This window comes from Alosa sapidissima, chromosome 1 (assembly GCF_018492685.1).
Source record: "Alosa sapidissima isolate fAloSap1 chromosome 1, fAloSap1.pri, whole genome shotgun sequence".
In the NCBI taxonomy this organism is placed as follows: domain Eukaryota; kingdom Metazoa; phylum Chordata; class Actinopteri; order Clupeiformes; family Clupeidae; genus Alosa; species Alosa sapidissima.
In genome coordinates this window covers 44,046,860-44,072,491 of record NC_055957.1, presented here as the reverse complement: position 1 = coordinate 44,072,491, position 25,632 = coordinate 44,046,860, and the positions used below count along the sequence as shown (strand labels likewise).

At 44.8% G+C, this 25,632-nt stretch overlaps 2 protein-coding genes and 3 non-coding genes across 14 annotated transcripts; 1 reads left to right on the top strand and 4 right to left on the bottom strand.

Annotated features, from left to right (window-relative positions):
* Nucleotides 1-433: 433 nt before the first annotated feature.
* On the bottom strand, nt 434-505 carry trnag-ucc. The gene has a single exon. It is a non-coding gene; the product is annotated as a tRNA-Gly (tRNA).
* Nucleotides 506-11,435: 10,930 nt separating this feature from the next.
* trnai-aau lies at nt 11,436-11,509 on the bottom strand. Its single transcript has one exon. It is a non-coding gene; the product is annotated as a tRNA-Ile (tRNA).
* A 376-nt stretch (nt 11,510-11,885) lies between these two features.
* Nucleotides 11,886-11,957, top strand: trnaw-cca. Its single transcript has one exon. It is a non-coding gene; the product is annotated as a tRNA-Trp (tRNA).
* A 3,434-nt stretch (nt 11,958-15,391) lies between these two features.
* LOC121715268 (phosphatidylinositol 4-phosphate 5-kinase type-1 alpha-like) lies at nt 15,392-21,514 on the bottom strand. 10 transcript variants are annotated; one of them, XM_042100828.1, is made up of 12 exons: nt 21,325-21,514; nt 18,922-19,278; nt 18,722-18,808; nt 18,507-18,637; nt 18,236-18,350; nt 17,827-17,979; nt 17,248-17,547; nt 16,993-17,093; nt 16,620-16,703; nt 16,449-16,497; nt 16,264-16,348; nt 15,392-15,785 (listed from the first exon to the last, which is right to left on the bottom strand). In XM_042100828.1, the coding sequence occupies exons 2-12, from the start codon at nt 19,273-19,275 to the stop codon at nt 15,583-15,585; spliced, it is 1,662 nt and encodes a 553-aa protein (XP_041956762.1). In that variant the 5' UTR covers nt 19,276-19,278; nt 21,325-21,514; the 3' UTR covers nt 15,392-15,582. The 10 variants fall into 10 exon arrangements, with proteins under 10 accessions (XP_041956762.1, XP_041956742.1, XP_041956773.1 ...); XM_042100808.1 differs by having other exon boundaries at nt 21,335-21,514; XM_042100839.1 differs by having other exon boundaries at nt 21,340-21,514.
* Nucleotides 21,515-22,106: 592 nt separating this feature from the next.
* LOC121705444 (ankyrin repeat domain-containing protein 34B) lies at nt 22,107-23,558 on the bottom strand. Its single transcript, XM_042086462.1, has one exon. The coding sequence runs from the start codon at nt 23,556-23,558 to the stop codon at nt 22,107-22,109; it is 1,452 nt and encodes a 483-aa protein (XP_041942396.1).
* Between the last annotated feature and the right edge of the window lie 2,074 nt (nt 23,559-25,632).

The window sequence follows — 25,632 nt, the reverse complement described above, 5'->3', positions numbered from 1 at the left end:
TGTAACTCTAAACTGCCACCTTCTCATTTCAAAGTTTTTGATTCTTCTATTGGAAAATATAACTTATATGAATAAAGATAACGCCAATAGGCTACACCGTACAAAGGCAGTTTGTTGTCCTATTTTGGGATTTTTATTTACTTGCTGAAAAGTTGATCCATCGGTAATTGGCTGTGCTAAAAGAAGTGAACCTCACGTCAAATTCTGTTTACTTTTCTTTTTCTAGTAGTAAATATTTTTTCAGGGCCTATTCACATGTGATGTTAATGGAGCTGGACATTCCAGTTCACAGGGCTTTCATTGTGTGTAGGTATGACTGCTTCCTGAGAAGTGTGTTACATTCCATAGTGAAGAGGGTCGGTGCATTCCGTCCTTGTTCAAGATGACACTTCATGTTGCCAGGTTTGTGCATTCATGGTAGACAAAAGCACACTGCGTTGGCCGGGAATCGAACCCGGGTCAACTGCTTGGAAGGCAGCTATGCTCACCACTATACCACCAACGCTTACAAATACAACTGGCTCACACCCCCTACGGTTTGTAAAACTCAGGAGGGCTGACAATCTCGTCTTCTACTTCATGTCCAGGCAGGTTTGTGGTACCTTTATAAGTAAGTAACTCCCTTAACCCTTAGAACCCTAAGCTGTTTTTAGGGCATTTTCACTACCTTTATTCAGAAGGATTTATTCTGGTCATTGTAAGTGCCACACACACATATTATATATTGTTTTTTTTTTCAGCAGAGTCTAGGCTATCCAGATCTGCCATCATTTCATGTATTAGTACTAGCATTGGTTTTATTTTTGAATACCTGAATTATTCTATATTATTATTATTATTATATATATTTAAAGTATTATAAAATGTCTTATATTTCGACATGTATCTCACCACAGCAAGCTCATAGCTCTACATGCATTTCATGTTTGTGTAGGGCTGACTGTCCTGAATTGGGCAATATAATTGCCATGTTGGAGGGATACTCTGGGGCTGAGCAATTTACAGAAATATGTGGTGTGTGATTTAAGGAAATAAATGCCATTTTTTATTTAGTGATGAAAAATGACTTTTCTGCGCTCCATATCTGTGACACGAACTGATCTGACCTGACTTGACCCGAGGTTGCGTGTTAGCCTGTGTACCTATGTGTATGCACTCATAATGATTCTCAACTTTTTACTGGATTGCCATGAACAAAGTAAAGGCAAAAAGGTGTTTCTTTGCCGAACAAATTGGGATGCAATGTGAGCCTTGAATTGGATGCCATGCAGGAATTTGCTAGGATCTCAAAACCGGATAATGAACATCTTGTCATGAGCTCTCTCTCTGCCTGGTAACACGTGCTGATTGAAGCCTGATGACCTCCACCTGTTCCTGCTCTGCTCTGCCTCACCCTCGTTACCTACCAGCTGCACTGCATTCACCACTCATCATGCCCTCTATATAAAGCCTTGCTTTTCAGTCCACACTTGTCAGATCGTCTGCAACCAGCACCAGTTACCTGCCTGTTTATTGAAAACGCCTCTGACTCTTTGCCTGTGATCCCGGACCCGCTCGACTACTTCTGTGTTCTCCAGCCCCGGTAATCTTGACCTGCCTTCCGTCCCTCTTCTACGTATACCGCCTAGTCCTTGACTGTACTGCTGCTTCGTTTCAATTGCTGTTGTGTGTGTGTTTCCCCCAGGACTTCCCGGATCATCCAGCTCCTGCCTTCGCTGTTCGGCTACTGGGGGAACACACACACGCAGACTCTTGGAACTCCTGTACCCCCCCCGGAACCCCTGAAACCCCCAACCCTTAAATAAACTTTTGAACGTGACGCAATTGTGGTCCTCGTCCTGTTTGGTGTCTGACAGTACGATCTGACCAAACATGGACCCAGCGCACGGTCGAACCAGCATGGAAACCGACGAACCAGAACCACCCACCGCCATGCAACGCCTGGAAGAGACAGAGAGAGAGGTAAACCGCAACACTGCTGACATTGCCTCCCTACTTCAAGCCGGCTTGAGCCAGCGTCAGCAGTTCCAGCAGCAACAGCAACAACTTGCAATGATCATTCAACTTCTCACCAACCTTTCTCCTCTGCCTGCTCCCACCGGCCCAGCCCCAGCCAGCCTGCTCACCGGCCCAGCACCCGAGTCTCCTGCCCAGTCCACTGCTACCGTGGCTGCCGGAGCCCCAGAACCCAGGATCGGCAATCCAGAGCGGTTCAGCGGCGACCCAACCCAGGTACGGGCGTTCCTGACGAGCTGCCGTGTCCAGTTTACCCTGCAACCCAGGACTTTTGCCACTGAAGGGGCGAGGGTCGGTTACGTGATCACTCACCTGACGGGCCGAGCTCGACTCTGGGGAACGGCGGAGTTCGAGCGCCAGACCCCAGCATGTGCAACCTTCAACCTATTCGCAGAGGAGATGCTAAAGGTATTCGATTTGGAATCCACAATAGCCGAGGCATCTCGGATCCTGATGAGTATTCGCCAAGGCAGAAGGACTGTTGCGGATTACTCCATCGACTTTCGAACCGTGGCAAGTCGGAGCTCCTGGAACATGGAAGCATTGATGGATGCTTTCCTCCACAGCCTGGCGGACTACATAAAGGACGAGCTGGTTTCCCATGATCAACCCCCCACTCTTGATGAAGCCATTGCTCTGGCTGTCCGCATCGACCGCAGGATCCAGGCCCGCCGTCATGAGAGAGGGCGCCAGAGTCCATCCACCAGCACACGGAGTGTCCCAACTGCCCTTCTGTCCGCACCTGCCACACCATCTAGCCAGCCGGACCAGTCTGAACCGATGGAGATCGGCCGCACCTCCCTAACCCCTGCAGAGCGCCAGCGACGCATCACCTCCAACTTGTGCCTGTACTGTGGTGGTGATGGTCATCGAGTCGCCACCTGTCCAGCAAAAGCCGGAGCTCACCAGATGTAGGAGGAATCCGGATGAGCTCAATGAACATTCAGCCCTCCATCAGCCGTAAACCCCTCATCCAAGTCTGTCTTCACCTGTCTGATTCCACCCACACCCTGGCAGCCCTGGTGGACTCTGGCGCAGAAGCAAACATTATTGACACAGGACTTGCTCGTCAGCTGGGCTTGGAAAGCCATCGCTTGTCCACTCCTGTTCCAGCCCGGGCCCTGGACGGTCACGCAATTGGCACAGTTACCAGCATCACAGCCCCCATCTCAATGATGGTGTCAGGAAACCACCGAGAGACCATCCACTTCCACCTGCTCAGCTCTCCAGGCCAACCCCTAATCCTGGGCTACCCTTGGCTCCGTCTCCACAATCCTCACCTCGATTGGGCCTCCGGAACTGTGAAAGAGTGGGGAAATGCCTGCCACCTGACCTGTTTGCGTGCTGCCTCGCTGCCCCCCGGCTCAGTACCCCCCAGCATTGCCCACGACATTTCTAATGTCCCTGAATGTTACCATGGCCTCCGAGAGGTGTTCAACAAGACCAAAGCCACATCTCTGCCCCCACACCGTCCGTACGACTGTGCCATTGATCTCCTCCCTGGGACTGCTCCACCCAAAGGTCACCTCTACTCACTATCCCCTCCTGAAAGAAAAACTATGGAGGATTACATCAGGGACTCCCTGGCAGCTGGACTCATCCGCCCGTCTTCCTCTCCTGCTGGTGCCGGGTTCTTCTTTGTGGGAAAGAAAGATGGTTCTCTTCGCCCCTGCATTGATTATCGAGGTCTGAATGATGTCACAGTGAAGAACCGGTACCCTCTGCCTTTACTCACCTCTGCTTTTGAATTGCTCCAGGGATCCACTATTTTCACCAAACTGGACCTTAGAAATGCTTACCACCTAGTGCGAGTAAGGGAGGGTGACGAGTGGAAGACAGCATTCAACACCCACACCGGCCATTATGAGTACCTGGTAATGCCATTTGGCCTCACCAACGCCCCAGCGGTATTCCAGGCGCTGGTGAATGATGTGCTGCGGGACATGCTGAATAAATTCGTCTTCGTGTACCTGGACGACATCTTAATTTTCTCCAGAACTCTGTCCGAACACACCCGTCATGTCCAGCTGGTTCTTCGACGGCTCCTGGAGAACTCTCTCTATGTCAAGGCGGAGAAATGCGAGTTCCATGCTCAGACTGTGTCATTCCTGGGATACATCGTCGCTGAAGGCAATATCCAGATGGACCCCGCAAAGGTCTCGGCAGTTACCTCCTGGCCAGTTCCGGGGAATAGGAAGAAGCTGCAGCAATTCCTCGGTTTTGCCAATTTCTACCGGAAATTCATCCGGAACTACAGCTCCGTCGCCGCTCCCCTCACAGCTCTGACCAGCATCAAACACCCCTTTTCCTGGACCCCAGAGGCCAACACAGCCTTTCATACCCTCAAGGCCCGGTTCACCACTGCCCCCATCCTCCAGATGCCGGATTCAGACCGGCAGTTCGTTGTCGAGGTGGATGCCTCAGACGTGGGAGTCGGGGCCATACTCTCTCAACGGGCAGAGGAGGACAACAAGTTGCACCCCTGTGCATTTTTCTCTCGCCGGCTTTCACCTGCAGAGCGCAATTATGATGTTGGAAACCGTGAGCTGTTGGCTGTCAAGCTTGCCCTGGAGGAGTGGCGTCACTGGCTGGAGGGGTCCACAGTTCCGTTCCTGGTCTGGACCGATCACAAAAACCTCGAATACATCCGCAATGCCAAACGTCTTAACCCCAGACAGTCCCGCTGGGCCTTGTTTTTCACCAGATTCAACTTCACCCTGTCATACCGCCCAGGTTCTCGGAACACCAAGCCGGACGCTCTCTCCCGTCAGTTTCATAAGGATGACGCCCCTTCCCAGGAACCTGCATCAATTCTGCCCGATCCCTGCGTCGTAGCTGCCCTGACCTGGGATATCGAGGAGGAAATTCAAGAGGCCCTCCGTGACCATCCCAGTCCCAGTGCATGCCCAGACGGTCGTCTCTTCGTCCCAGATAATTTGAGGTCCCGGGTCATACAGTGGGGACACAACTCCCGCCTTGCCTGCCACCCGGGCTCCGCCCGCACCTGCCATCTCCTTGCCCAGCGCTTTTGGTGGTCGTCTTTGAGAAGGGATGTCCGAGAATTCGTCCGTGCCTGCCCCACCTGCAATCAGAACAAGTCCTCCACTCGGCCCCCCGCTGGTTTACTCCAGCCCTTGCCTGTGCCCACACGACCCTGGTCCCACGTCTCCTTGGACTTTGTAACTGGCCTCCCACCATCAGGTGGGATGACTGTCATTCTCACTGTGGTTGACCGGTTTAGCAAGATGGCACACTTCATTCCCCTCCCTAAACTGCCATCTGCCAGAGAGACTGCCCAGGCTGTTCTTGATCATGTCTTCCGTCTACACGGGCTGCCCAGGGATGTTGTCTCTGACCGAGGCCCGCAATTTACCTCTACATTCTGGAAGGAGTTCTGCCGTCTTCTAGGGGCCACAGTGAGTCTCACCTCTGGGTTCCACCCCCAGTCCAATGGTCAATCCGAGCGGGCAAACCAGGAGCTGGAGAAGGCGCTGCGGTGCATGGTTTCTCGCAAACCCCAGGCTTGGGCACAACAACTGATGTGGATAGAGTATGCTCACAACTCCCTCACCTGCTCTGCCACTGGTATGTCACCTTTCCAGTGTGTGTATGGCTACCAGCCACCCCTGTTCCCCAGCCAGGAAGGAGATGTGTCCTGCCCGTCTGCCCTCGCCTATGCCCGCCGTTGCCGTCGTACCTGGTCACAAGCTCGTGCCACGCTACTCAAGTCAGCTGTCAGCTATGCCACTGGGGCTAACCGCCGAAGATCGCCGGCACCCGCCTACCGTGTTGGCCAGAAGGTGTGGCTGTCAGCCAAGGATCTCCCACTGCGGGTGGAATCGCGTAAACTGGCACCTCGATTCCTCGGCCCGTTCCCTATCCAGAGGGTCATCAGCCCAACCGCAGTCCGGCTCCAGTTGCCAACCTCCATGAGGGTGCACCCTACTTTCCATGTTTCGAAAGTCAAGCCGACGCATGAAAGCCCGCTGGTCCCCGTGCCGCTTCCTCCTCCTCCTCCTCGCCTCGTTGACGGTGGGCTGGTGTACACCGTTCGACGCCTGCTTCGGTCCAGACGGCGAGGTAGGGGCCTCCAGTATCTCGTCGACTGGGAGGGCTATGGACCTGAGGAGAGAACCTGGGTGCCAGCCAGTCGGATTGTGGACCGGACACTCATCGCCGACTTCCACCGTCTGCATCCTGATCAACCTGCAATCCGTAGGGGCCGCCCCAGAGGGGTCCCTAACCGTCCTGCCCGCCCGGCTTCCTGTCATGTGCCTGACCCTGACCCTGTCTCGGTACCTGTCCCGTCTTCTGTCCACGACCCTCCAGCTCCCTCCGAGGATGAGGATGTTCACTCGGACCGCTCGGAGGAATTCTAGCCCTCCACCGGCTCCCCTCCGCCCTCCCAACGTGGTGTCACTCTTGGGGACTTCTGGGGCCGTCCCTTAGGGGGGGGGTTCTGTCATGAGCTCTCTCTCTGCCTGGTAACACGTGCTGATTGAAGCCTGATGACCTCCACCTGTTCCTGCTCTGCTCTGCCTCACCCTCGTTACCTACCAGCTGCACTGCATTCACCACTCATCATGCCCTCTATATAAAGCCTTGCTTTTCAGTCCACACTTGTCAGATCGTCTGCAACCAGCACCAGTTACCTGCCTGTTTATTGAAAACGCCTCTGACTCTTTGCCTGTGATCCCGGACCCGCTCGACTACTTCTGTGTTCTCCAGCCCCGGTAATCTTGACCTGCCTTCCGTCCCTCTTCTACGTATACCGCCTAGTCCTTGACTGTACTGCTGCTTCGTTTCAATTGCTGTTGTGTGTGTGTTTCCCCCAGGACTTCCCGGATCATCCAGCTCCTGCCTTCGCTGTTCGGCTACTGGGGGAACACACACACGCAGACTCTTGGAACTCCTGTACCCCCCCCGGAACCCCTGAAACCCCCAACCCTTAAATAAACTTTTGAACGTGACGCAATTGTGGTCCTCGTCCTGTTTGGTGTCTGACACATCTTTTGCCATAGAGAAACACTCAATAGCGCTGGATTGTAAACATGCTTTGCCACAAAAACAGACAAAAACGTGGGGTAAGTCCAGCTATATGAAGTTATTATTTTACTGTCACTTCGTCTGTTTTATAACCCAGAAGGATGTACTTGGTATCAAATGATAGCTCTGTATCTCCTCTTTCATCTGACATGCATGGCATATCTATCCGATCACGGGTCCGTGAGTAATTCAAACGAGAGTAATGGGTGTGAAGCGTTGGTTTGTGTACCTGACGTTATTATTTTGCAGTCACTTCGTCTGTTTTCATAAGCCAAAGGATCGATATACATGGTACCAATAGATAGCCCGGAGTCTCCTCTTTCATCTGATATGCTTGCCATATCTATGCGATCACGGGTTCGCGAGTAATTCAAACGAGAGTAATGGGTGCGCAGGTGAACGCAGAGAAGTATAGACTGTAAATATGATGCAATTTGATTTAATTTCAAGATTTTTTTAAATTTTCATACTTTAACGTACAGACACACAGAAATGTGAGTTAAACGGAAAGTAATATTAACAAATAGCCTCAGAACAGCAAACAACCTCCCACAGACTGTAACTCTAAGCTCAGGGACGGATCATGGCTTGTGCCAAGTGTGCACGTGCACAGGGGCCCTCAGCCAATGGGGGCCCTCGGATTTAAAAAAAAAAATGCCATGAATTTAGGCTAGATTATGCCCGGTGCTTCTGTCTGTTAATTTGCGGCACAACTGAATGGTGTTATGGAACCGCGGACCGAAAGAAAAATAAACTAAATGTTTTCCTGATCAATAAATACTTCTTAATTCATAAAATTCATAAAACATCCTTCTCCATTTTCAGAAAACTCCTGAAGACCCAGCTCTTTAGAGAACATCTCCTCTCATAGCAACACTTACAACAAGTCTTACTGATCCTAGCACTCACCAGTCGTCTCAAACTGACAAGTAACTGTTAAAAACAGCACTCACTGATGCACTTATTCTTACTGTACTCTAATGTTTTTAAATTGTCCTAAAATTGTTGAGAACTGCTCTAAAACTTAAACTGTTTACTATGTTGTTAGTCGCTTTGGCTAAAAAGCGTCAGCCAAATGTAATGTAATGTAATGTAATGTAAATTATAGAGGCATAACATTATGTGGAAATGGTAGGCTATGAGTGCTCATTCAATGTGTATGCGTGTTTGCGAAAGTGAAACTGACCCACTCGTGGGTAGGTGAATGAAGTGGATTCCTGCAATGTTCATGAAAACAGCATAGCGATTGGATAGCCTAATAAATCGCGACTTGTTGTAGGCCTAACAGTAGCTTATATCGTAGCAAATAGCCTATGGCGATACCGATGACAGATAGGCCTACACTTATTTCACTCGTCTCGCTGGAGTGAGCGCATAATGTGGGCTGTTGCGCAAAGAAATTAATTAGGGAGATGATCTGCATCTCCATTTACCAAACGCTATAGTTTTGCTAACATCTCCACTGTTAACGTGAAGAATGTCTCCACGCAAGGTAGTGTCAAGCAGCAGTGAAGTAAAAACCTTATCATGCAGGTAGCCAATGTTCACGTCACCTGAGTCAAACAGAAAACGGGCCCTGCTTGCTCTGTTAAAGTTTGTATGCCCCTTCCAAACTACGTTAAAAGGGTATATTTAACAGCCAGAATTTCGAAAATTTCCAGGGGGAGACACCCCCGAACCCCCCGTAATATGATCAGCACCACCTCTCACAAAATACTATCAACGTCCCTGCTACCGGTCCGTCAGATATGACAACTGTGTCTGGTCCGTTTAGTGAAAAATGTTGCTGTAGACTGTTTGGACAGCAAAGGGAGATTACAGCCTAATAATAAAAACAGCTGCTGGAATTCATTTCTGTGTGGGCCTGAGTTATAATATATGACATAATGTACTACATTTTCATTGTGTGCAATTGTGCACCAGCCTGCACAGCGACAACAAAGAGAGAAGCACTGGTTGCACCCGCATGCGCAAACGTGCCCGCGCGCGTCGCGGTCAGGGGGAGGAGAGGCCTTTTTTGATATTGTGCACAGGGGCCCATATTTGTTTAATCCGTCCCTGTCTAAGCTGCTACCTTCTCAAGACTAGCTAGATGTAAATAAAGATGACTGCGCAATAAGCTACACAGTGCACAGCCAGAGTGATTGCACTATTTAGCGATTTATATTTACTTGCCGAAAAGTTGATTCATCAGCAATAAGCTGTGCTAAAAGAAGCAAACCTTAGATCAAATTATGTTGACTTAACCTCAAAGTGAATATTCTTTCAGGGCCTATTTACATGTGATGTTAACGGAGCTGGTCACCACAGTTCACAGGGGTTTCATTGTGTGTATGACTGCTTTCTGAGAAGTGTGCAACATTCCATAGTGAAGAAGGACCGTTCACTCCATCCTTGTTCAAGATGACACTCTCAGGACAGGTTTGTGCATTCATGGAACACAAAAGCCTACTGCATTGGCCAGGAATCGAACCCGGGTCAACTGCTTGCTTGGAAGGCAGCTATGCTCACTACTATACCACCAACGCTTTCAAACACATATGGCTCACACACGCAACTGTTTGTAAAACTTAGGAGGGCTGACTGAATCTCGTCTTCTACTTCATGTCCAGGAGGGTCTATGCATATGGACCTCCTAAGGACCAAGTAAGTAACTCTCTTAACACTGATAGGACATAGATGTAAGTTAAACGGAAAATATTTTTTACAAATGGCCACGGGCGTAGATTTGCGTGGGTTCCGAAGGACTTGTCCACACCAATATCAAATAATGACTGAAATGTCCCCACCAATATTCAGGTTGAAATGGAAAAAAACATCTCAAAGGGTTAAATAATTTCCCACTTCAGTACCGCCACCCAAAATACGTCTTTGAGACAGGTCTGTTTTTTGATTGGCTTAGCTCCCTGTAGCCTATGCTGTCGATTAGAAGTTTTGGGCACACTTGGCTGCAAAGATCTTAGCTCTACAATCTTTGTCAATTCGAGGATGTCAATTCGAGGATGTCGGGCAAGAAAAGAAAGGTGGAGGACATCAGAAGCTATTTCAAGAAACAAAGTGTAGGCCTAAGTCATAATATTATGCGCTAGTTCAAGGCATAGAAATGTCAGAAACCTCGTTTTTTGATACACATTTAGTTGACAGTGCTAGCCTATATGTATATATCCTAAATGGACATTGAAATCAACCAAATAGTTCAGCTATATCGCGATAGCACATTTGTGTAGCCTACTATAACAATGGTTACTAAGGAAAGGAAATGCATGCTTTTAACCAGCAATGCTATGAATGTTTGCTGAAATGAATGAAAATGGCAAAAACACAAGGATGTCAGTGAAAACAAATGCATTTCTTTCGGCTTGACGTGGTGGAGATAAAACATTGTTTCCAACTGTTTTCTCACTCAATCGATGTTACTTTGTCAGATGACAGAAAAAGCAACCCAGCCTTTATCAGACAGCGGTGGTGTGGCAGGGTCACTCAACAGCAGCAGGTGAACTTGAATAAGGACATTGATTTGTTAGTGTTAGCTAGTTATAGGCTAGTGAATACTACTGGTCTTCTTCGAGATTCGAGTCGTGCTATATGTTTCTTGAATTTCCCCTTGGGGATCAATAAAGTATCTATCTATCTATTTATCTATATGTCATTGCTCATGACATCAATATTTTATTTATAAAGTGACAGAGGAACTCCGGCCAGGTTGTTGCATCAGTAGGTAATGCATCATACAAAGTTAAAGTCTGTCACGCATCATACATTGTTTATTTATTTATTTTTGGCGGGGGAGGGGGGTGGGGGGGGGGGGCTGGGTAGTGTCCCCACCAAAGCTCAGACCAAACCTACACCCTTGCAAATGGCATCAGAACAGCATACAAACAACCTCCCACCACAGCCTCAGACTGTAACACTAAACTACCTTCTCATTTCAAAATTGTTCATTCTGCTTCTCACTGCAACATACTGTAATTATAAGTTATAAGTTAATTTACAGATAATGATATTCATTTACAGATAATTTCTCCCAATAGTGAAAAAACATATAAACTACAGGTTTTATTTGAATGGAAAAATAGCTTTCCAATAGCTATCATTTAATCTGGTGTAATGAAAATTGCTAAACTCAATGGAATGTAAGCAGGTGTTGCACATATTTAACAGCTACATGGATTTTAGTACCTTAGCACACTTATATTACAGAGGTAGCCTTTTAATTTGGACAATGTTTGGTCAAATTAAAATGTCAAAGAAGTCAAGATGATGACCTCCACTCCTGGTTGTGATTTCTGGTTATGAAGGTAAAGCTGACTTTCCTAAGTTCTGCAAAAGAACACTGAATTGCCCATAAGGCACAAGGCAAAAAAGGTATTCCATGGCCCGTACGGGGATCGAACCCGCGACCTTGGCGTTATTAGCACCACGCTCTAACCAACTGAGCTAACCGGCCACCGTACACAACTACGTCATCGTATATGTTATATTACAGCCAACATTGAACACAGCGTCTGTTACAAAATAATCATAAATATGTAGCCTACCATAATTATTAGGCTACCCGAAGGTCCTAGTGGACAGGGTGGAAGCGGAGCTGTAGTGTTAGTATCAAGGATAGGCCTACTTGCTACTAAACCAGAATGAGACGTTAGCTAAAGTTACTGACTACTCATCTCAAGACAACGTTTGTAAAAGATTGGTACATTTTGAAACCACATTTTTGTTATAGTCCTATACAGTACGTTTTCGCCCTTTTGAATATTTACCTACGAGTCTTTTACATAAGTTCCCTAGTGTTTTTCTCTGTTGCTATTTCCCATTTTGTACAGGACCTCGTGGCGCAACGGTAGCGCGTCTGACTCCAGATCAGAAGGTTGCGTGTTCAAATCACGTCGGGGTCAATTCTTTTCTATATCTATTTATAATTAACAAACGTCAATGTATGCTAAGTCACCCTATTCAAATGTGTTGCCCCTGCAATTAAGAATGTGAGTTATGACACATAAAACGTTCAAGTTGTGCTGAATGCGTCTGCGTCTCACAATCCTCTTGCACCCCCTTGTGGCGTAAATGAAACAAAGTAACATTACCGGTATGTTCCATTAACAATGTCACATGTTTTCGAAGCTCATTCTGCGAGAACATGTCACATATTTAGCCTACCAAGAACCCGCGAGGAATACGACAATCTAATCAACTCGTGTTATGTTTACCCATTCATGACAAACAGACACTGATAGCTGAGCAATATTATCTGAAGAGAAATATGCATGTGAACAATTTGTCCCCTATTTCCATTTCTATTGCTCTTCTAACGTTACAGCAATGCACCCGTTCAAAAACACGCCGCTCTTGCTGTTCTCAAAAGGCGGGCTCGTCCGGGATTTGAACCCGGGACCTCTCGCACCCTAAGCGAGAATCATACCCCTAGACCAACGAGCCACCAGGCAACTGAAGCCGGACAACAGCGTCTAAATTCAAAAGTTATTGTTACTGTGTGACATTCATTGAATGGTGCGTTTATGGTACTGCAAAGACGTGACATTTCAAATGTTAATTTCTTGTAACGTTACACAGCATCAGCTGTAAAAAATATCTTCAAAGGACAAGGGGTTCTGAATTTCCAACAAATAACCACACATTTTTGAGCAAAAACAACACATGGCTACTCTTCACACACTGTATGTTGTCACAGCACACGCTAACAATTTTGCCAACGTGAATAGCTGCTATGCCATAGACTTCTATACAGTCTATGGCATATGCAGCTAACTTATCCGAGCATAATTTGGTAGATCAATTCTACATTCTTTTGTCTCTTTTTTCCATTGAATTCTGGCACACACAAAAAGTACACTGCCACAATAAAAAAAAATGAAAATCCAATTATTTCACCTCACTATCGGAACGTCTACGGGCATTAGACATTCTCTGATATTACCAATCGGCATGTATGTCCAACGTGTATGTGTCACTTAATATTTATTTCTATACAAACCAAGACGGCGGACTCCTAAAGAAAGGCAACCACCCACAACATAGGTGTATCTTAATTAGCTATGTACCAAAAATGTAGCCTAGAAATCTAGACGCACCCTAGCGGCGGCAAATTAATTTGCTCAGCCTGTACATTATACATTTGAACATATACATTTCAATGATATAGGATGGCCCGCCAGGCTACCAAAAATGACATTTTACAGTGACTCAAAGAGCTGTAAACAGTGTTGTAAGGCTGCGTGTACACAACCACTTGGAGCTCCATGGAATTTTAATTTCATGACGAGAATTCTCGGTCTAACCGTTCATGTGCCGTAAATAGGCGACCCATCAGGCCAGCACTATACTGTAAAAACTCCGAGCGTGGTAAACAAAATCGGATATTTCAGGCAGTAAATGCTCCCGTTAAGAACCAAACCGGATTTTGTTCAAATCTACACACCTATTGGCTACTGAAAAATGTAAGGTTCATTGAGCAAATGTCATTTTGAAGTGTTAAAAAACATCATTGTTTTAGAATTTCTGAACAAAAGTGGTGATAGTTGGGGGTGTTACGATGATAGAAGAAGAAGAAGAAGAAGAAGAAGGTGTTACGATATGTACCAAAAATTACATTTTACCGTGAGTCGAAGAGCTGTAAACAATGTAGTAACGTTAAGGATGCATGTACAAATTCGCTTGGAGCACCAGTGGAATTTTGATTTGCCGACGACAATTCTCGGTCTAACCGTTCATGTACCTGAGAAAGGTTGGGAATAAGCACCCACCAGCCCAGCACTAAACTCCGAGCGTGGTGAACAAAATCGGATATTTCAGGCAGTAAAAGCCCCGGTAAATGTTGTGGTTGGTAATTAGCACGTTTACCTGTGGTGGGTGTTCATCAGTCCAACATCAGTCGCTTGTGACTCCCTTGCTGCCCCATCTAAAAAGCCAAAACCTGTGTTCAGCTAGATCAACAACCCTTTGTCTGTAACAAATAAATATCTAAAGGATTGTTTTACTTTATCAAACCCCGTCACCTCATTTACCCAATATAAAACTCTGAAGATAAAAAAAATCTGAATACAAAATGTTTTGACACAGTAAGGCAGTTTAGCTAATATTATGGCTACCTGTTGGCTAACGATAGCTTCTCTGCACAGCAAACTTAAGGTGGGTTTATGAACACAAGAATGTGTGAAGAAAAAACAGACAACTTACTAGTTATATGACTGAAATCTTTCAATTTAGGTCAATTCCTTTACAATACAGCAGCGAGTTCGTTTTCTTCTGGAAAGCTTTGTCACAGAGGACTTTCTAACGCGATCATGCACACACATGGCTCTCTCTTTCCGTCAGGCGTCAGCTAGCTACAAAATGACGTAGGCCAGTTAACTCTCAGGCTACAGGAGCCGAAAACCAGACTTCCACTAAAAGGAGAAATGTTTAATGTTTGTTGAAGTTGGTCTCATACTCATACGGATTCTCCCGTTTTGTACTCGATTGTATGTAGGCTATGCCACTACTTTGAACTGTTCTTTTTTCCCTTTTATTGTTATTGTTGTGAGTAGCATCTCCAAGATTCATAACCATTAAATGGAACTAGAAAATGTAATTTCGAGGAAATTACCAGTGCATGAAAATATTAACATACTGTATATTAACATAAAATGCCAAACAAACTTTTATTTGGAAACAGATGGCAGGAGTCATAGTTGATAACAACTGAAAGTTGAAATGGCTGAACAGTTAAATAGTTGAGTAGTTTAAATAGTTAAATTATTTAATAGTAAATTATTGTAGTGAGGACATTTATTTTGAAACAGTTGTGGGCAGAGGAAATAGTAGTCTTAAGAGAGCCAGATTGTATGCTTAAAGCCTGAGACAGAGTATATAGTTTAAAAGTTGAATGTAGATAGTGTAATGGATGTTAATAGACAGAAAGTTGAATGGATGTTGCTGGATAGTTTAATGGGTGGATGAGTGAATGGTTTGAAGAGGATGAATGGATAGAAAGTTGGATGGAATGTGCCTTATATCCTTGTAGAATGGAGAGACACAGAGAAAGTTGGCCTAGCAGAAAGCAGTTGATACAGGTGCAATCAGTTTAACTGGCCCTGTGATGGGTCCTAGTTGAGCAGCTGGAAGTTGATACAGGTGCAAATCAAGTTAATTAGTCCATTGTGATGTCATAGTGCTAATGCAAAGTCTATGGGGAAAAATAAGCTTGTTTTTTGTTAATATCTCAAAAAGTATAAAGTTTACAAAAGTGAAAAATACATTCCTCAAGTGTCCTTTTCAAGACCTACGTTACAAAGTTTGAACGAAGTTTCTACGTTAAACGGTTGAAGCTGAATTAGACACAGAAATTTGGTGGGAAGAATAAGAAGAAGACTTCGGATAACAGATCAGTGCATTTTCATGCACTGTAGTAATGATCAACAAAGCGTGCTCTGTGTCTATCTTCGCTTTATGTCATGTAGGCCTACATTACTCCCTCATGCTATTTGTTATATGGGGTATTGTTATATTTGGAAAATAATATATTCAGTCAGTCATTTTGCACTGAGATGCAAAGCTGACACTTGGAGCAACAGTTGCCTTTCTGGCCTGGTAGCTGGGGCTGGTTTTGTGAGTACTGCTGTGGTTGGTGTAGCTGGGCCGGTAGGTGATGTTAGACCTCCTGATCGGGCACCGCCACGGATCCTGGTGGGAACCTATTCGGCTGCTCTTAGAGAAGGCAGACTTCACTATGCAAAGAAAGTGAAGGAACAGAAAAAGACTAATTCAGGTAACATATAACAGGACAACATTTGAATGAACATCTTTGCCAAACTTTCACAAACATACACAGAGACAGATCAAGAGAAATGGAGGTCCACACACATTATTTATATTATCCATCCTACAGTAACGGAAGTGTGGGGTGCGTTATAGGAAAGCAACATTTGAATGCAATAGTAGTAAATAATCCTCCCTCCTTAACTGCTGATTCTCACCAGATCTGTCTACATTGCAGGGGTAGCGACAGAAGCTACTAACTAGCACCCATGGGGCTTCCTCGCTAGTGCTCCTGCCTCCCAGTCTGCAAGTTGGTAGGTTTGAGTCTGGGCAGGTGTAGGCAAAGATTCTAGAACAGAGCTCTGTTCTAGAATCTTTGGGTGTAGGGCTGAGCTGTAATGCAGGTTACAAACACACATCACAAAAGGACACAATCCAGACACTTACATGGAATCCGCTTGAAGACATGATCCCAGAGGAACTTCTCAAAGCGGTCGGCATAAAAGCCTGGTCGATGCACTGACACAGTATCCTTAAGACATGAGCAGGGCATTTCATTGTGATTGAAGTGGTTTAAAAAGCTTACATTTACATAATGAATAACTGGAATTAAATGTATTTGATTTTCTTACAGCATCCTGAAATATTGCTTTCCAAGAATGCTCCAACTTCTTCACAAACCTATAGGGAAATAGGGTTTTCCCATTCATGACAACCAGTAGGCCTATCACCAATAAAATGTCACAAATAAAATGTCTATCAATTAAGATTAAATGTCAGCACAATCAATAGAAGAGAGGCACCTGTAGGATTGCAGGATATCAATGATACCAGCAAAGACAAACATCTTCTCACCCTTGCATGTAGTCACTGGGATGACTCCAATGCTGCAACCTCACAAAGATCCACAAAAAAAGACACACAAAAGACACACATAGACACACACATTGTGTGTGTGTGAGAGAGAGAGAGAAAAGGAAAAAGAGAGGGGGTGGGGCAGAGAGAAAGAGAGAGAAACTGTGTTATTATGACAGGTCTGTTTGATGAAATGGGCAAGCATAAACTGTAACGTCAATGTCAAATAAGTCTAGGTAAGTAATACTGTACAAGTACAAGTACAGTAATATCTGAAAAAAGTCTGACAATGCTCCAGCAATTTGTTCCACAAATCCACACCTGTGATCAGACACGAGTGGAGAGGACTCCTCCTTCCCCTGCTGTATTTTGTGGACCGCCACCAGCAGGCTGTAGTCCATGATTCTAAAGCTGTGCAGAAGCTGATAGGAAGAACTGCATTGTGTAAATAACAAGATAAATATCATGCCATGTCAAATCCATAACTTAAACCCCTGCCTTTTGCATATATTCTGGCATACATTAGGCCTACACCTATATATGACTTCCAGGGCTCCTAAAGCACCTTTAACTCACCAGACAGTCCTCGTGGATGGTGCTCCTGAGGACATCATAATGGCCAGCCTCCACCAGCAGTCCATCGGGTAAGTCCCTCATGAAGTCCAGGTCCTTGTAAGTGGGAACAGGCCTGGCGCACTCGTCCCGTGATGCCTGCCGTCTGTAGGTGGAGCCCTTGAGATCATACTTGAGGTGAATTGGCACAGTGGTAGGCAGGAGGTTGTTCATCACCACGATGTGTATATTCTTACCGCCAATATGCACACAATAGAGGCCGTAGAACTTGGGCAGTAGGGTGTGCCTGTTGCGCAGCAGGGTCTAGAAGGTTAAGATGATAGATAATGTGTGAATCTCCTTGAAGATACATACATAAAAAAAAAAATACTTCTGTGTATCATGTGTATGTAGCAAATAACAACTGGACTTCATATTGTTGCTTTTTTTTTTTTTTTTTTTTTACAAGAACCAGTGCAGAGCAGCATTATTGCATAGGCCAGGGACAAAACCTCTGATGTGTAGAATTTGTTGACATGGAAATTAATCAATCAAAATACAAACACAAAAACACTACACCCTATATACTACACCCTCTCTCACATTGTAGTATCCAGGCAACATTCTCTGCAGAAACTCCTTCTCTTTGTACTGCACTGTTTTAATGATGAATTTGTCATCAGAGGACAGGTAGAACAACGAGCCACTTGCTCCAGAGTTTGATAGCTCTATCAGTGCTTTGCAACATAGAGAATCCTGGAAATGAGTGAACATAAAGACAAAGCTACAGTAAGGATTAATGCAACAAAGATGTTTAAAAGCACAATACAAAGATCTCTTTAACAAAATGTATGCAATTGAAATACTATTACTAACAGCCACACCAGCCATCAGCCCAAAAGACATCACTTTCCAAATTCATAATAAAAGTCCTATAAAAGCAAAAAGAAAAAAAACTGAAAAGACTGAAATAGACAAACATAAATGATCGACAAAGAGGACTAGTGGTTACCTTGTAATCAGAATGAATACCAAATTTCTCTCTGAAATAGCAAAAAGCAAAAGGTGCGTAGATTGTAAAATTGAAGTCTTTATAGTGGTGAGGTGGAGTCCATTTACTGCCTTTTCTGAAAAGCAAAGAGAGCACTCTTTCACTCTCCCTTTCTGACAACATCACACACAAACATACCCCCCCCCCCCCCCCCCCCAAAAAAAAAAAAAAAAACACACACACACACACACACAGAGAAATGCAAAAACTGAACATCTAGGATAGCACAAACCTAGGAAAAAATATGCTTTCCACCATCTCAAAGTCCTGGACAAGCACCTCTCTCTGATCCATATGACTTGCTGCCTGCACTGTGTAGGCAATGCCCAGGTGGATAGCGCCCTCAAGGGCAGAGGCTGTGGTCTGAGGGAAAAGTTCAGCTATTTCATAAATAATGAGATGGGTGGTTAGACAGAGTGTATCCTTGATGGCAGATCAAAACCAAACCTTTTTATAGGTGGTCTCTCCTGTTACATCAATGCCTCTGTGGCCAATAATTTTCTTGATTGGTGCAGGACTAGACAATCCCAGTGTCTGGGAGACAAAAAATAAAGATATTTAATGTATTTCCATATAGGCTATAGGCCTATTGATAGGGTGGATATAAATGAGTTTGCAGCAAACATGTTGTGATTACAGCATCTTACATCATGGAATGCTTCCCACTGGCTTTTAACCTCATCCTGGAGTTTTTTATTTTCACTGTGAAGCGTATCAATCTCACCATACAGTTCCTCCAGTCTCGACCAAAGTTTAGTGTTCTCTATTTGGAGAGCAGCAAGCACTAAAGTAATTTTGTCAAGTCTGTCTTTATCATTTTGTGTCTCTTCATCAGAGGATAAACACTTTTTGTCAGAGATGGGACTGGAGTTTCTGGACTGACTGGCGAAATGTACATTCTGCACAGTCTGGGCGCTGCACTGGATGTCTTCAAAATCTTTCAGTAACTCTTCTGACAACGATGCATCTGGAATGTTCACGGTTGACCATATATCATCCATTACCTGTGGAAGCGGGGAAAATATTCAGGGAACAAGCTAACCACTATTTCTGTTCTTCTGTAAAGATTAAAATAGCTGATACCAGACATGTGGACTCGAGTCACATGACTTGGACTCGAGTCAGACTCGAGTCATGATTTTAATGACTTCAGACTTGACTTGATAAAATTCGGCATGACTTGCGACTCGACTTGGACTTGAATACTATTCACTCGAGACTTGACTCGGACTTTGCCTCTTTGACTTGTGACGACTTGACATGTCTCGAGTCAAAAACTAAATTTCCTGATCGTGGACCAGTCACCCCAGAGATGCTTTCCCTCCGCGACTAAAAAAAAAAAAAATAGCGGAGACAAGCGGCCAGTCCAGAGCACAGTTCAGTGCTGCCGCTACCCCTACATGCGTTACGCACTGTGTGTAGGGCACCAAGAGACAGAGAAACGACCAACATTTAGCTAATAACTAGTAGCTTTACTGCAAACTGATTTGCACTCTTGTTAGAGAACGTTTACAATGTCAAAATGCACCAACAGCATGTTACATAAAGATGATACTTTTCGAGTCCTCTCCATTAAGATCCAACTTGAACTTATGCTAGCCTACTCCATTTAATTGAGAACACCATCTAAGCACGGGAGAGAAGGAGAGAAAACGAGTGGCAGGTTCCAGCTGGCTTGTCATTGTTGATGATGATTGATATTTTCTTTTAAATATAAGAAACGTATAAAAGGAAATCATGAAGGCAACAAATACGAGATTAGGGGAAATTGCGGATTTATCCGGTTCTCACTACTGTTATAAACTATGAGATCCAGGTCACTATGACATAGGCTGCACTCACTGTGATTTGGAAAGTGGACAAGAATATGAAGAGTTGTCTTTGCCTTTGTTTAATGGAAATGGTGAGTCTTGAAGTAGGCCTATTCAATAATTTGTTTACATGAAGCACATTGATATGCCGATTGAAACGCATTCCACTCAGCTAGCTAGGTGGCTACTGGCTACCAGGCTCATAATTCACATTTAATTGCAAACAGAAAATGTCAAGCAAGCATCATGTCATACATGCATCTATTTCCAAAGGAATGAAAGCTGTTTGTGCCAACTTAATATAATGCTTATCATTGTTAATATTGTGCTATTCATGTGGCACAAACAATGTTTGAGTTTGTGGACTAGCCATAGGAATGGAGCTGGTAAAAAAAAGATCATTATGAGAATGTGTGGACAGTGGCACACAATGGGCTTAAAGTGACAGTGCACCATTTACAAATGAGATAAACAGCATCAAATGTGTAGTATTTCTTAAGAAATGAATACTTTAAAACAAAATTACTGTGTCATTATTATCTTTTAAATAATATAAAAGTGTTGACCTTGGCTTCCCTTATGAGTCGCCACTGGCAGACAGCCTAATAAATTGTTTGCAGGCAAATCTGTGGCCTAGCGCAGTGAAATGCCATCAGTCAAATTATTACTCATCCTTACAGTGGGCTCCGAAATTTGGAAAAACAATATTTTTATTTGTCATGTAGCTATCCGTTTTGTACAGATTACTCAGGTATGCACATGTGTATATTGTATGCGCATGCATATATCGTAAAAGATTTCAAGACAGAAACATTGAACATATTTTAATCTGTATTTATAAAAAAAAATTCTGTGGATTAGATGGAAGTGTTAAAATTATGATCGATAGTCTAATAATGCCATTATTAAGTGAAGAGTACCTGATGACTTGTTCAGGACTTGAAAAAGATTGGGACTTGGACTTGGACTCGACTTGGCTTTGATGAGACTTGGACTTGGACTCGACTTGCCCTTCTCTGTATTTACTTGGGACTTGACTTGGACTTGAGTGCTAAGACTTGGGACTTACTTGTGACTTGCCAAACAGTGACTTGGTCCCACCTCTGGCTGATACTATCATTGTAATGGCTCATTATTACACACCACTACAGCGTAGCTCTGGGTCTGAAAAACACTGAAGACCTCATATCAACCAGTAGATGGCAGTGTCATGCTGTGCATGCTATTCTTGTAGCGCACCTCACTTTACCTTACCGCTCTCCCCTTCTGTCACCATTTAGTTGAGCTGAGATCTATCCAGTATTGTTTATACCTCCTTTGGACAGACGTGGTGCGTTGAAAAACGTTGAAATTGTTCAACTGTGAACTGAATTGCTTGTTGGCTGACCATTTCTATGAGGCACGTGCACGTTGCGACGTTCCAGAGGCAGATGGTAACCAATTTTATCATGAGACCTTTTCTCATTTTTAAGATACCTTTATTGCGTGTTCAGAAGTTACCGTGACGTCATTCTCAACAGAGAAAGTCAATCCTACAGCATAATTGCTATGCATATTGTTTATTAAGCTAAACATTAGGAGACTACCTATCAAGTACATTTTTTTTTATCTTGTATTAAAGTTTGTTTCAAAAACAGACCACAAGTTATGAACTAATGAATAAACTACAACTGTTTGCCTGTTCTGCTGTGTAACCAAACAGTCAGTTAGCTATGTGCATAGCCGAGGTCTATATGCTTCTGCTTTTCGATCCACATGGCCTAGTCTATACTATTCAATAGTAATGTACATTTTGGGTCATAAACCACCTATCATTACATGCAGCTAAGCATTTTATTACATAACTGCAGCTTATTCTACAGGCAATCATCATGAATAAGATATCTTTTTTCAGATTCGTGCCAGGTCTGACCATCCCATGTTAAACTCACTCCTAGAGTCATTCGAGGTATTCATGTTAAAATTAGGCATTTTCCCCTGACATATTCCTGAATGTCCCACCAACACAACACAGCAGCTCTTTACAGGACATAAATGTATTCCTCTGTGCTCCCGCTGTGGCCCATGTCTTCCAGTTGTACAGAGTGCCTCCGAGAGAACTTCCTCTGCCACTGGCAGTGTCCATGGGGCTGTGGCTCTGCCATGTTGGGGCCCAGCGGCATATCCACGCTGCACCCAGAAAATTTGGCACGGTTAACGGGCAGCGGAGGCAGGAAACTGCCCACACGTGCCTGTGGCCTCACTCCACAATTATGCCCCGGTAGCGGTTTCTTACCAGAAGGAAGTTCATTTGAGTTCATTTGAACACCGTCAGGAACTAACACTGATAAGCTTTCAGAGCTGGCAGAGGAGAGAGGTCTGGGTTCTGCGTGCAGACCAAGCTGGTTCTGAAGGTAAGAATCTGATCTGGAGTAGTTTAACGTCAACGGTGGCAACTGGAGCAGGGGAGGCGGGGCCAGTGAGGGCAGAGTGTTGCGGCGGCCACAACGCACCTGTGGTCCTGGCCTGACTGAAAGTTTCTCTGTGCTCCCCCTCATAGATATCCTCCCAGTGTCAGGTTTACCATGAGGTGTCTGAGAAGAATGTAAGTCTGACTGACTACAGACAGGAGTGAGGCTCATCTGTTGCAGTGAAGCTGCTATATCAGTGGAGAGCATGGAGTCTGTAGTGTCTTCCTCCTCTTCTTCCTGCATGCCCTTCTGCCTTAGGCCCTCCTCGTAGGCACGGTTTAGGTGTGCCAGGTTGTGGACGGCCAACCAGGGTTCTGACCGCAGGCGCTGGTGCTTGGCAATCTCCCCTGTCGCACCAGGGGAGCTGGCAGCTCCTCGACTGCCCCTTTTGTTCTCCACCGCCCGAAAATTAAATATGTTCCCGCCGTCCGCCTCGGAGCCAGGGGAGCCGGTCTTCAGCTCAATGTCCGAGGGCGACATGCAGGACACCGGCGAGGAGTCCGGTGATGGGGGCACATTCAGGTAGCGGCGGGTCACAGCACCCCCACCTGGGCTCAGGTCGGTGGCGATGATGATGATGTCACGGCCCTTGGCCCGACACGCGTCCAGTAGCACCCGCAGTGTCTCCTGTTGCTGTGAGTTGATGGTGTAGACGAGCGCTGAGGCCCCCGAGTAGTCCTCCATGCTCGGGTCAGCCCCTGCCACGATGAGGGTGGAGGCCACCTCCGCCCCTGCCCGCTCAATGCAGGCGTACATGAGGGCAGTGCGGCCGGTTTTGTCCTGCACATTGGGCTCGGCTCCGTGCTTCAGCAGAAAACGCACAAGTTTCAGCATGACGCTGCAGCCACTCTGGTCCCCCCGCATGGCCTTGCACGCCACCAGAAGCGGGGTTTCGCCGCGCTGATTGCTCTCGTTCACTTGAGCGCCACCCTCCAGCAGAAGCCTTACCAGGCGGAGTTTGCCCTGCTGGGCTGCCGTGATCAGCGGACTGCCGTCCGACAGGTATTCCTGAGGTTCTGCCATCACTGGGTCTGGAAGAGCGTTTGCTGGCTTTGGAAGTTATGTGTTCTGGTCGACAGACAAGTTAGCTGTTGCCTGTGTCCGGCCTTGGATTATCCAACTGGTATCTTAATGTGCATGTCTCACCTTCACAGCCTGTATATGAGAATATAAAAATGTGTCATTATACATGTACTCATCATACAGTTTGGAAAGACCATGTCAAATGTTTCCTGACAAAATAGTTTGTTTTGATGTAAAAAAAAGACTAGTTTTGGCTTCATTCCATGATTTCAAACCGAACTGAAACCAAGGGTTGCAGAGGGTGAAATAGTGTAGGCAGCAGAGAGTACTGGAATTTAGTTTCAAGCTTGAAAATGCCAGTTGTGGTTCTAACACAAAGGAGCTATGAGGGCTATAGTGAGCAGCTTTGAAAAGCTTTCATCTCTTCAGGACATCGGTTCCAGTTGAAAGGGACTCGAGGTGGGGGTGGGGGTCTCTCATCTCCATGCTCTGGCCTCACTGGTGTTTACTGAAGTAACCTCCATGACAGTTATTAGCATTAACACAGTTTCTCTCTAAAATGTAAGGCTTTGTTCAAAGGGTTTTTATTAAATTGTGCCTTTCAATACATTTGAATGGCACTTTTCTCTTACTTCTTTTAGATTGGACAACCTAGTAAACCCTCACAAATTCTCTTGCAAATTCTTTCACACACTTGTATACATTTTGTTACACTTTAACACTTATAACTTCACATGAATATTACATTACATTATAGTGAAATCAAAATCTTTCTTCAAGAAGTGAATTTGTTGTCTAAATATAAATCTGCACAGACATGCTACATTGTATTGAAGCATGAGGAAAAAATATTTTGTCTCTTAATTTGTATAGCTAAATAATCTGTCAGAAAAAAGATTTATTTCAATAGTTTGTGGCTACAATTGCAGCATGTTTTTACTTTGATGTAATGAAAAGAAACGGTCATTTATAGCACTTACCATATTAGAGGTCCTGATAAGTAGCATTTTGAGTCACAATCTCATTCCACCGATGGACTGATATTGTTCAAAAGAGAGGCTTAAAAGGCACCCTGGGACACTGGCAACAAGTCTGGTATGCCTCCGGAGGTCATGAGAAGGAGATACAATACCACACTCACAATCTGAGAGAGCTCTTGAGCAGTGCAGGGGCTAATGTTGTTCAAAAAATGAGTTAGGTAGAGCAGGAACCCTCCGTGTTTCTGCAGTGGGGGCCAATGAGGGTGGGAGGGTGGGGCTGTGGAGGAGTAGAATTAATGGGTTCAGATTGAACTTAATGTAAATGCATAACTCAAATCCTCTTAAATCTTTGAATTGAAATGCTATTTAGTGTCTCTTTCGTTCAGTATTTGCATAATTTTCTAAGGCTGCATAGCATAATATATTTTTTTTATTATGATATTTTTTTTTTACTGAACGCTAATATTATAGTAGTGAAATAGTCCAACAAAACTGTGAGGGCCCCCAAAAAGGCATACGTTTTCAAATGGCATTAAAATAAGTTGGATTGTGTATCTGCATTTGACACTTACTTTTGTGAATCAATAACAAAGGCTAAGTGCTACATCCAAATGTTTGTGACTCAGTAACATAAATGCTACATCCAAAATAACATGCTAATATGTGCACTTTTGCACTCTGATCACTAGATGTCATTTTAGTTCTTATTCCATGTCAAGCTGACATCAGGCTTTAATATCTCTAGACTCTAGCCTAATTCTTATCCATTCAGCAATATTAATAGATTCCCAAACGATGTGGGATGTTATGAGGTGATCGTATGTTTGCCACAGCACGCACACACACTTTTCATTTCATTTCATTATGACGTGACGCATAGCAACTCCACTGAAATGACTGACTGCTGTGTCCTTCCCCTTTTTAACAAGCTCATGTCTCAAGTGGAAGTATGTGACGTTCACACACATTTGTGACACACAGGAAAAAATGTACTGTTTGTGGAAAGCCCACCGATGGCATCACTAGTAAAAGAAGCCATTATGAATCTCACAAGACAAAAATGAACTGCAAAGACAACAGGGCTTGCGTTGTTT